Source organism: Nasonia vitripennis, chromosome 4 (genome assembly GCF_009193385.2).
Source record: "Nasonia vitripennis strain AsymCx chromosome 4, Nvit_psr_1.1, whole genome shotgun sequence".
Lineage (NCBI taxonomy): Eukaryota > Metazoa > Arthropoda > Insecta > Hymenoptera > Pteromalidae > Nasonia > Nasonia vitripennis.
In genome coordinates this window covers 4,427,501-4,439,623 of record NC_045760.1, presented here as the reverse complement: position 1 = coordinate 4,439,623, position 12,123 = coordinate 4,427,501, and the positions used below count along the sequence as shown (strand labels likewise).

The 12,123-nt window shown below is 44.5% G+C and overlaps 1 protein-coding gene across 6 annotated transcripts in view; it reads right to left on the bottom strand.

Annotated features, from left to right (window-relative positions):
- Nucleotides 1-1,133: 1,133 nt before the first annotated feature.
- The window catches only part of LOC100677984 (regulator of G-protein signaling 17), a 20,444-nt gene continuing 9,454 nt past the window's right edge, over nt 1,134-12,123 (bottom strand). For 5 of the 6 annotated variants that reach the window (XM_031929889.1, XM_003427448.4, XM_008213071.3 and 2 more), the window contains 2 exons: nt 9,881-10,268; nt 1,134-8,116 (listed from right to left, as the gene is read on the bottom strand). In XM_031929889.1, the coding sequence (XP_031785749.1) occupies nt 7,859-8,116; nt 9,881-10,268 (646 nt within the window). In that variant the 3' untranslated portion in view covers nt 1,134-7,858. Of the gene's footprint in view, nt 8,117-9,880; nt 10,269-11,875; nt 11,963-12,123 lie in introns of all 6 variants that reach the window. The other variant, XM_031929892.2, reaches the window with a different exon arrangement.

Here is a 12,123-nt window from a genome sequence, read left to right as displayed (position 1 = left end):
TTCAATTAATAATCTCGCACTTTGAGCAATCAAGCAGACGCGCGTCGGTGCGCGCGGATCGACGCGTCTGGCAATTACAAGCGGCTGAAGATTGTGTGTCAATGCGATGATGAGAGCCGACGGCTTACTGCATGGGCACAGGATACGTGTGCACTCGAGCGCTCGAGCAGCGCAATTTTATTATCGATCATGTGAATTTTCAATCTTACCTCGAGACGTCGCTGCTCTCTTTTTCGACTTGACCGCGTGTTTATCGGATATCGATGTAGTTTGTACTTTGTTTTGTCTGGTGACACGTACTTGCGTATTTCTTTTTTCGTTGCATGCACGGTCCGCCGGATCATTTCTTTTTTCCATTTTCTTGCTTCGCTTGCTGCTTGCGGTTTCGTGCTTACATACTGATTTCGCATTATCGGTGTGTAATGCAGAGCGGTAACAAATTTCTGTAAAAACCGTTGAAATGAAAATAAAAATATTCATGGAATAAAATAAAAAGTAAATCAAAAGGGGACTATCTCGTGAACGGACGATGTGTACTACTACTATAGACAAGTTAAAAATACATCAGTAAAACGAAAACAAATATCGCTGCTGCTCATGTTATGGCGTATTACGTGTATGGCTAGCATAAACAGTATTACTTAATAATTTCAATATAAAAGCTAACATGTTTATTTATTCTACATACGCAACTATTTTTGGATATCAAGAATCAAAACGAGTTTAAAGTCGAAAATGCTTTAATCAAATAATTACTCAAAAGTGAACTTTCACATGCATGATCAAAACTGACATTTCATTGCATCATCTACACACCATTATATTCGACGAGTAACGGACTTGCTACAACAATAACGTATTCGACATTTTCAAGTTTGTACAAATTTCGATTAACAAACGAGAGGCGTATAGAAAAATTCGGGGAAATAAAAAAAATATAAAGACAGACGAGAAATTCAGTATAGGAGAAGTTGGTCAATTGCAGGGTTGAAAAATCGAGGTAGACGGATAGATATGACGACGACGGCAGTAGGGACAAGTTGAGAAAGAGAAAGAAAAAGACGTGGGTGTGGGGTGTAGTCGTGGGGGCGAGGGGATAAGGTGTACGAGAAAAATAAAGTAAAGCAGCGGGATCGAAGATTGAGAAAAATTGTGCGTTTATTAATGAAGACGTAGAGACTAGGTATTACGTGACGATCGGCGATTCTCGAGGGCCTCGACTGCACATGCACATTTTCAGCATCGCACCACTCCTCATCCTCGCAATTTAGATATACGTGTAGGCGTATACACACACGCGCGCACACACACACACACACATATATATATACCCGCGCAATTCTCTCCTTATCATTCGTGCCTTCGTTTTTACTTCCCTCGTGCCTGTGTCGCACGCGTTCCACTTTTATCGCGTGTTATTACTTTGCACTTTGTCGCACTTTTCCATCGCTTTTACTCAGTATAATATGCGGGACGCCCGTTTACATATACGCGGCGGTCGATTGCTCGAAAAATCCTCTCGTCCCGATCTCATGCGTGATCTCCACGATTATCAGGGTTCATGCAGAGTCTTGTCGGCCTGGGCCAAATATCGAGAAAAGAACCTTTTATTTAGCTTTTTTTTTAAATTTTTTTTATCAGCTTTGTACGCAGAATCGAGACGTCCAGCTGGGATCGTTTTAATTTTAATCCGACAAATTTCGTAAATTGCCTTAGTCGAGAACGACGATCCTCGCTGGGCCACTCAAGCCTGCGCATAGCATTCACTTGGTTATCCCTTTTAAATTATCTTGCAGCTTATCCCTTAATAATTTTTTTTTGTCATTTTGTTTAGTTTTCTTTTATTAGCCAGTAGTAAGATAACGTTCGCCATGTTTGTTTTCATATTATTTCCATATTCCGCACACATACGTATACACATTCTCTTTCCCTCTTCTGTGTCGTCGCTTCGGTATGTGTCATCGATCTGCACGCCCATGTTTCGCTCTCTCGCACATACACACGCGCAATCGATATTTCCTCTATCTCTCTGTCTTTCTTTCGTCGCGCACGCATTCTCGTTCGCTATTTCTTCCTTAATATACAGACTGTATAACACTCTATGCTAGGACCAGGCGTGGACGAGGCTCTCGTTGGACTTGGAATAAGCAACGCATGCCTCTGCTATTATATATGCCTTACTTTTGTTTATAATACGTAATAACGTCGATGGTCATCGAAAAGTAACATATGTTTGTGGTATGGAATTTCCTTCGTGATATTTGAGATGGATTGCAGTGTAATATATTTTTTAAATTCGTGACAATATCCCTCTGAGACCCGTAAATTCCATGTTTCAATGATTAATTCGCGTTGGTCGTTCTTCTAGATTTTTCTTAAAGTTCTTCTAACACTCCCTTATCGTTAAACCCGTTTTGGACAATAAGTAGGAAATAAGTGCACATTGCTCCAAGTAACGAAATTCGTTCACGCCTGAGTAGGACGATACATGTATGCGCGTGTTTGTACGTACACTCGAAGTGTTAAAAATACATGCAAATAAACGATTTTGTGAACTGGAATCAGGTAGGTTGAGTATAGCCAAATCCACCTAATGCCAGTTACATTCATTTGAATACATTTTTGACCGTAGGTGTAGACAAGTGTTAGGTGTGCAAGTGTACGAGTTACGTGAGCATATGTATAATCATTTGTCGCGCACTTTTCTCACGTTCGTGCGCACTCGGCCACCGTCTATACGAAAGCATCGATTTATCCTACTTATAAATTACGGATCGCCGCGCGATTCGCCGGAACAAAGGGGGAAACATATATATGTATTTATATGTATATATCACGTCATTCCGAGCATTCGCACGTCTCTACTTGCGCCGGCCTCGTGCATGCATGTGGCGCCAGCTCGTACAGCTAATAAGTTTCGCAACTTACACTTATATTATTTTCATCTTATTATTCATTATAATCTTTTTTTCCTCCTTTATTATATCACTTTATAACAGACGCGCTTTAATAAGTAATAATACAGAGTCCGAATAGCCGATCTCGCAAAGCGCACGAACTGGTCACTTCCTGTATAGGTGTAGGTATATATGCGAATATGTACACAGGGAAAGTTTTTCAGAAAAATTATCGCTGAACCCATCGCACGAGTGTCGATCAACATCGAAAGGTACACTGAGAAGTAAAGTCTATGATATATAAATTTTTTCGAAGTTTACAATCATGTTCATCACAATGTGAGGATTACTCTTTATCGTAATTCCCTATAATCATCCGCTAGTATAGTATTATTATGTATTCGACGATAATTTTTATGAAAGATCCTCCGTTATGTCTGTATATATTGTATACAATCTGTCATGCATTCACACTCAGCTTCGTAGTGTTCGTAGTTTTCTTTCAGTTTTGAGGATCTGCGTTTACGCTTGGTATGCATATACATAATATATTTGTTTTTAACATTATACCTATCTATATATATCTACAAGGCAGTAGTCAAACACTGTGACTGACTGGTTAGCGAAATAGGAAGAGTCGGAGAACGATATTTCGCGTATCTCATTTACTTTATTTACTTAATTCTTGGTTTAAGTATCTTGGATTATCTCACTATCTTTTACACGCGTTGGTACGCGATTTGTTTGTTTGCATTTGTGTCTCGCGACTTCGGCGCTCCCTGTGTATTGTGTATTTTTTTCCCTTAAATAGTCGCAGCTTCGCGACAAAGCCGTCCTTTTGTGCAGAAATTCGCGTCTATCCCGCAGAAGAAATTTTAGGCCATCCGACGGTTTGCGATATACAATAACGGGAACAATTACGCGCTCTAATGTCCGACGGTTCATTTTGTAAAAAAATGAATGTATGCAATATACAATAGATGTGCATCGAATTCGAACTATTTGAGTTTGATAATTATTCCCTTGGCGTACGCTCGTACGTGTTCGTTTGTAGTTTTTTCATCTTCCGCCGCGTGTTCGTGTTTACAGTATTCTTTTTGCGCTTTCGTGCACATATGTGACGCCCCTGTATACATGTATATTCGCGCGCGTACTTTAATAATACATAAATCTTGCTTTTTATAGCTCTCTTTTCTTTCTCTCTATCTCACTTTTTTTTTATTGTAGTCGTCGACTAGACTCGAGTGCCTTTGGTGGGTTGTTGCATTTTTGTCATTTGGTGTATCTCGTGGCAGTACTCAACGTTTTATCTTCATCTTTGCACAGCCCTCTACCAGTGAGCTACGCAGTGAGTCCGTCGTTCAATTTTATTAGTGTATTACTTATTGAATTTCGTTTTGATTTTATGAATTAAACAAACGTGTAATCGCTATAAACAGTAACGCTTTTATAATTCGTCATTCGAATGAAAATCATATGAAGCAGTTTCATCGGTATTCTGATTACGCATGTTGTAGTATCTATATAACCGTCAAAATTGTGCAGATTATAAATGCGTGTCTTTTCAACTGTAGAAAATTACGCCACTCACATTTTGCGTCGGTTAACACGAAATTTCACATATCATTTCGCAGAACGCATTATCAAAAGCAAAGATTTTCTGGCAATATCGCTACTGCAACAACGATACCCTTTACTTACAGATAATAATCATAACAGTATATGTGAAAATTTTGCAATATCAATTCAAGTGTCAACATTAAAATCTACGTACTCTAAGTTCCAATAACAACGCATTAATTCATACTAACCCTACTAATGTTTATACACATACAAATTTATGCATCAAATCAACGAGTTTACATTTTCATTTAATACGTGACGAGTGTCCCGCTCAATCAAGCTATCAGAAAATCGTGCACCTCCCTTTATATTGAAATCCAGGTTTCATATCTTTCCATACACAAAAGTATGTCTAGACTAGCTCAGGATTACCGAAGCCATCATCATCGCCAGCGCATAATCTATGCAAAACCGAGACTCGACTGCTGCTTCAGCCACGACGACGAGGCGAGGGCCTTAATTCAAATTTAACATTAGCGCGGCAAGGTGTAAGGAGACAAGACAGCAACTCGGTAAGACCGACCGTGGGAGAAAGAGAGACGAAGAGCGAGGTGGAAGGAGGTGGGTACATGCGCAGCCATATATGACGTGTATTAGAGAAGCTTCGCGACGAAAAAGCCGGGCAATGAAATTACACGTACGACGAAGTACAGGAGCGGTAGCAGCCCCGGCATCAGGCGCCCTTTCACCCTCGCCTCGATGTAGATGCGGCAGCATAGTACACACACAGCGGCCTGCAGACCCCGAAGCGCTTACGTGCTATGTGCTTTTACGCGCACCGTATCGTGGGTGATTAAGCTCCTTACAGAACACGATTTCGCACGAGTATTTCGTACTCTCGCCTCGTTCAATTATGAAGGACATAAAGTAGCTCTCGCTGGAGCTTTCGCAAACTGGCGAACGAGAGATGATTTTTTTCCTCCTCACTAAAAAACGTAAAATCTTTTCCTAGACGTATAAGAAAAGGAGAAAAAAGAAATACTCCTCGCCGCAAACGTACACACTGTAACGCGCGCTTCGGAGTCACATTGTTTTCGCTCTCGTTCTCGTCTCCCTTATCCCCTTTAATTTCTCTCGGCGGCGGCGTCGGCGTTCCCTTTGCGCGTATGAGTCTGTGTACAGTATAGCAAAGCACTTATCGGAGGGAGCTTTCCAATTGAGGAAAAAGCCGAAGCACCTATACAGTATATATATATGCTTGATGCCATTAAAGTTCTGCGCGCCGTCGCGGAGGAGAGCCCAGCCGCTCCTTCTATATAGCGCATGCTCTCACACTCCTTTTCCTTTTCTTCTTTTTCTCACACTCTAACTGTAATTCGGTACGATGTAAATCATAAGTATAGGAAGATCGCATTGCACTTACGGGACAGAGTGGTTTTAGGGTCGCACACTTACGCAAACGCCCGTATTACATTTGAATGATTCGTTGAACAGTCAGCAGTGCTTGGATCGAGAAACGAAAAATGAAAATTGAAAAATCGTGCTTGGGTATATGCGGCATGAAAACGAAAAGAAAACAGAAATGGAAAGAAAAAGAAAATCTGAATGAGACTGGACGAAATGAGTAAGTAAGAAGAATCTTGATGTATCACTGAAGAAACTAATATTTATTCGATAATTATATAAAATCAGAATCTCATTCTAAAACAAAGGAATCAGCGTGTGAACATCCAGGTATAGTGTTGCTTATCTTGGTTTGCTACCAGCGCTGTCGTGTCGCCGGCTCGTCACATATATATATTATTATGTATATATGTATATGTGTGTATATATTTATAAACAAACACGTGTCAACAACCCCCTAACACAGTATAGAGCGCATCAGTCCGTCGCAGAGTGAGCGATATGAACTGCGGCCATACAGACTCGTGCGTCGCAACGGAAAAGAAATGAGGTCGTGAGGGTGTATAGGAGGACGATATGATAGCTTAATCTCTGTTTTGTCCGTATCGTTTTGCGGGTGTATAAAGAGACGTGTGCAGGTAGGAGTGTGTTTGTGGTTGTGTCTGTGTCTGTATATGTGTGTGTGTGTGTGTGTGTGTTTGTTGCAGCTTCTTACACAGTGCGAGCGCGTTTATTACGAGCTTGTAACGTTTGTGCCTGCAGCGGAACACGTTGCCGCACTTCACAATTGGAAAGCTCCCGCAGTACAAGAGCGAGTCAAGTCTCCGGCACAGTGTTATTTCTCCCTCTCTTCCTTTTAAGCTTGTCGCTGCAGCTTTTCGCGTCGCAGTGCACACATAGTTTTTTTTTCCTTCTGGTATATTTATTCTTCGTTTCCTCGTATTCGTGGTGCATTATTCTGCGGAAATGTATAGACGCGCGCGAGTGAGTGCATGTTTGTGTTAGAATATGTCGGTGTGTATAGTAGCGGTAGTAGTAGTAGTAGTAGTAGTAGTAGTAGTAGTAGTAGTAGTAGTAGTAGTAGTAGTGGTAGTAGTAGTAGTAGTAGTAGTAGTAGTAGCGGTAGTAGTAGTAGTCTCTTGTGGCCCCGGTGTGTGGCTTCGCTCTGGAAGACCCATTTTATTTATTTATTTTTATACCGCGCGAGTGTATACATATCAAACGACTCGCGGCACGACTCTCCTCCTCAATATAACACGTACTTTGAAATTTCATTGTTATACGCGCGAGCGCTGACGCGCGCGTGTACGTCGTCGAGTCCATCGTTAGGTATTTTATATTATGTATTATTTATATTTATATAGGAAAAAATGGTGTCGCGTGCACACTCTATTACACACACATACACACGTCACACGCACGCAGATGCAAACGCATACGCACACACTAACATACACACGACGGACTGAAGAAGAACGTTCTATCTCGTTTTATTCATTATTATTTTTTTTTAATTTTTTTTTCAATTTTATTTTTCGTAACCATTACTCTGCACTCCTTCTGCTCTGCCTCTCCATCGTTCCAAACGCGTATACGCTTACAACTCTCACAATACCCTTATTCTCTCGGTCTTTCGCTCGTCGCATCGCCTCGATTCGCGGTATCGCACGCACGGATATTACGTATGTGTTTCTCTTATGCGTATCGTTTTTAATATAACTTATGAATTTCAAGTAGAAAAGCGCGATAGTCGTCGAGCGTGTGCGAGAGTCTCTCTTGTGGCGTGTAGACGTGTGTGTTGTAAGTGTGGCCGAGTGTGCGAATGTGGTTGTGCGAGTGTCGATTGGATTGGTCGGTGTGAGCAGCGGCGGTGGCGCATCTGAGTCGCTTTGTCGCGTGTAATCATAATCATTATCATCGTCGTCGTCAGCATCATCATCATCGGCGTGATCGTCCTCATCTCGTGATCAACAACAGTACACAAGAGAGTTCCATTACGTGATGGACTTTTTGGACTTGCGAGGCTGGGTGGACGAGGTGGCAGCGATGTCCCCGCCGGATTCGATGCAGGGGCTTGGCGGTCCGCTGTGGGTGCGAGATACTCTATGGTAAAGCTCGCTGTTGACGAAGCGCGGGTACGAGTCGCGATGCATTAGCGTGTAGATCTGCAGCTGAGCCTCGTCGAATGTGTGGGGTGTCGGCCGTGTCATGTTGCGATTCACGATCTCCCGCACCCGCGAGTCCAGGCTCACCTGTCGAAGCAAAACAAGGTTTTATTTACAGTCGAATAAATACAAAAATTGTCGATACTTGCGTTTGTCGTGTGTAATCCTTCGATTCGTTTGTTTCTTACATACCGCCTCTCATTATCACGAAAAATAATGAACATCCCCGAGAGCGCTTTGTTTCATACCTCTCGTGGCCCCTCTCTTTTTCGGCGGCCAGTTGGGAGCTTTCGGCCATGGGTGTTATAAACAGAGAGAGTATAGACCGGGCCTTTATCGGGCGCGCCATGCACGAAAGCTCTCCGCTATCCCGAGAAATGGGAGTGTGTGTGTGTGAGAGAGAGAGAGAGAGAGAGAGAGAGAGAGAGAGAGAGAGAGAAAGAGAGAGAGAGAATGGTCGAATGTGCAAAATGACGAACGGTGGGGTTTATATTTAGAGCGCTTCGATCTGTCGCACCCCCTTCGTCACAGGAGAGAGCGAGAGAGAGAGAGAGAGAGAGAGAGAGAGAGTGTGCGAGCGAGTGAGAGAAAGAGAAGCGCGCCTGCAGACTGGCAAGCTGACGTACGTGCAGGCTCGCGACCCGATACGTTGCATTATTCGAGGGATCGACTCGCCTCCTGCAGCAGCTGCTGCTGCAATCTCGCCTATATAGTTGTGCATTCTCCCTCTTGCTCTCTTACTCTCTCTCTCTCTCTCTCTCTCTCTCTCTCTCTCTCTCTCTCTCTCTCTCTCTCTCTCTCTCTCCCTCCTCTCTCGCTCTATCCATCTTTTGTTGTTTTTACTTATTGACGGATGCACTGAGGAGCTCCAGATATCATAGAAATGAGAATTGAAAGCCGAGCCACGGCGGCAGCTGCTATTTTAGGCTTTTGTTTTAACGTGAAATTCCGGACCGAAGCCTGAGTGATTACTCCCGAGCGCCCCCGCCGGAGGAGAGTGAATTTCGTAGGATTATTATTTTTTTATCGCTGTAAAGAGAGACGCGAAGGCGGCTCTTTCTCTCTCGGCGATTAATTAACAAAGCGCTAGCGAATTTTCGGCTCAACAAGCGCGTAATCGTCAAGCGTCCAATGCATACGGAACTTTTCGTTTAATGACGAGCGCGCCGCGCGGCAATCGTTTTATCTCTCGTTGCGCAGCGAGTTTCGTTATTCGCGAGTTTCCCCGGGGCGAAATAGATTCTTTTTTATGTACGATCTCAATTAAAATGCACGCTCAATCGCGGCCTGGCGAAAAATATTTCCTCTAGCGATAACGGCATTTATTCGCCGCATTATAGCGATGGAAACTAAATCGCGAACGCGCAATCCGATAATGCGCTATTTTCGAACAAAACCAGACGAATGGGGTCGAAATTCGATTACCAAGCTCTCGAAAACGGATTTGCATTTTTGCCCAGCGATAAACGCACGCGCGATAATACAATGCTGCATTATCCGCGCGCGCGAGAGAGAAAAGAAGCGCGAAGTATATAACAGGAGCTTTATAGCACGTCCAACTCCGGTAAACTAAATGGCGAAGTATACACCGCGTGCATTCTTCCGCGCAAGGTATATACGCGGTGGCTGCGCAAGTACATCAGCAGCAGCAGCAGCGCGCACGTTCGCGGATATATTCTCCCCTCGGCCTTTGCTCGGTGGTAGCGGCGGCCCTCCCCACCTCCCTTCTCTCGGCTCGACTCGTTCGACCTACATAGCTCCTGACTCTCCATACCCTACGTAGCCCCGTGTGTATGTGTGTGTGTGTGTGTGTGTGTGAGAATGTGCACGGTGCTGCGTGGCAATACTCACTTCCTTAGGCGAAATAATCGATATGTAGTCCTCGTAAATGAAGCGCGCCTTCTCCTCGATCTTCTCCGGGTTGCTCTCGTCTTTGAGCTGCTCGCAGGCCAGCCAGAAGGCGATGTTCTCGTCGCTGTACTCGCTGACGAGAAACTCGCGGAAGAGCTTGCGGCCGACGGGGTTGTGCATTAGCCGCTCGAAGGACGAGCTCCAGGAGCGTATCTCCTCGATGCTGATGTCGCCGATGTCGCCCTCGAGGCCGTTGCCCGAGCCCGGGCCGCCGAGCTCCCCGCCGAGGCCTGAGCCGCTGCCGTGATCCCCGCCGCCGAGTTGCCCACCGGCTGTCGGCCTCATCGACGTTCCGCCGCCGGAGCTGCCCGTGCCCACCGCGGCCAAACTGTGCACAAACGTTCCCACTTCGTTATACGCAGCTGATTCGGCATACGGTCTATACTTATGTACAGCTATGCCTGAAAGCGAGCAGAGACCGCGCCGCCGAGTAAATGAATTTCTTTTTTCCTTCTATCCAGCGAGTTATCGATTAGACACTGCACAGTCACGATGCTCAGTGTTTGCCCGAAACTTTCGAGGGGTTTCCGACTAGGCAGACTGAGAGAGAGAGAGAGAGAGAGAGAGAGAGAGAGAGAGAGAGAGAGAGTTGCGACTGTACAAATTCAAGTGTAAATTTATGCTGATTCGGGCCGGGGAAATTGAATAATACACGCGCGCGCCTCCAATTCGGGAAAATATTTGAACAACGAACCTCGAGTTTCTATTTCTCGTTTAGGCTCTCGACGCCCTGTGTGTATCGAGGCACATGGCCTATGCTGATTTGAATAAAGTTTTACGTTCACACCCGGACTCTCTCTCTCTCTCCAAACGATATTCAAATCGTACACCGCGCACTCCGTGACTCGATACTCGGAAGTTTACGAGAACGTTCGTTTATGAATCCCGAATAAAAAATTCATAAACCAAGCTCGCGGTCTCTGCTGCGGTGATATTAGGCCTGTTTTCAACGGAGACGTACATCATCACAAAACAACAACCACTACTTTTTCTAGATACACAACACGTAGTATACAAGCATGCTACATAGGACATAAATATTCGTGGATATCGCTCTACGGCAACAAAAATAGCCCTGCACTATTCGACTTATTTTCGGTGTAAATACATTCTATCGATTCTTTCGTGAACCAACTTCCCTCGTCGAGTCTAAATACGCGTTACGCGCGCTTTCACGTAGACCCGCGGAAAATCAAACACCGGACCTGTGCGCTATTTTCGCCAATTTTTTTCCCGCTTGCGGTTATCTTATTTATACGCTGACTTGAATGAATTAATCCCGGCCTATTTAAAAAACAGCGAACTTGACACGCATATAACCGATGCAGAAGTGCTACGTCGTCAGAATCCTCTATGTGCTTCTCGCTATTGATAACCTCATCAATTTCGTTGTATTGATGGACTTCGTATAGGATGTGACGTAACCGACTCGCGCATTTAGATACGGCAGGATCGATGCGCTCCTCGGCCGTCACACGTGTGGTGATTAATTTTTACTCCAATTAAATAATTTAAAGCCCGCGCGAGCGCGATCTTGAAGAAGTCGGCGTTAACTATTGCTCGGAGAGATTCGTCTGCGCGAAACGAGAACGTCGAGTTGCACGCGCGAAAGGTGAATTCGCGAATATAGAGGGTAAAAAAAATAAAACTCTCGGCGTTTCAATTAATCCAAGTGGTGTGTGTATACACGTCGCGCAAAATTAAATATTTCCGTATAGCGGCGAGTAATAAAGCCGTCGAGCATTTTGACGTCAGGATATGCGAAGGATCAGCTCTCTGACGTCAGATCTCTCGCGCGATGCCTCGAATGCCTTGCGCACATTTTCCGTCGGCCGCAGAGCGCGCGGCTGAATTGAACACCGAAAATAAGTCGAAGACTCCCGGAACACGTGCATACACTTCTCGTGGACGACGAGAACACACTACTATACGTACTGTCTACTCTGTAAGGAAACGTCGCTCGTTTCCCAAAACTCCTGGTGGCTCCTCACTCGCGAACACATGCCGACCACTGACTCTTGACTACAACAACAACAAAAAGCAACGGCACAACGACGCGAATATATATCTACAGCGAAGAGCTCATCAGTGCATTTACAATCCTCTGTGGGCGCAGTTAGCAATCAGTTTAAAGCGATTTTATTTCGAGGTCTGCGGGAGAGCTGCGTGACTCGTGGCCGCGC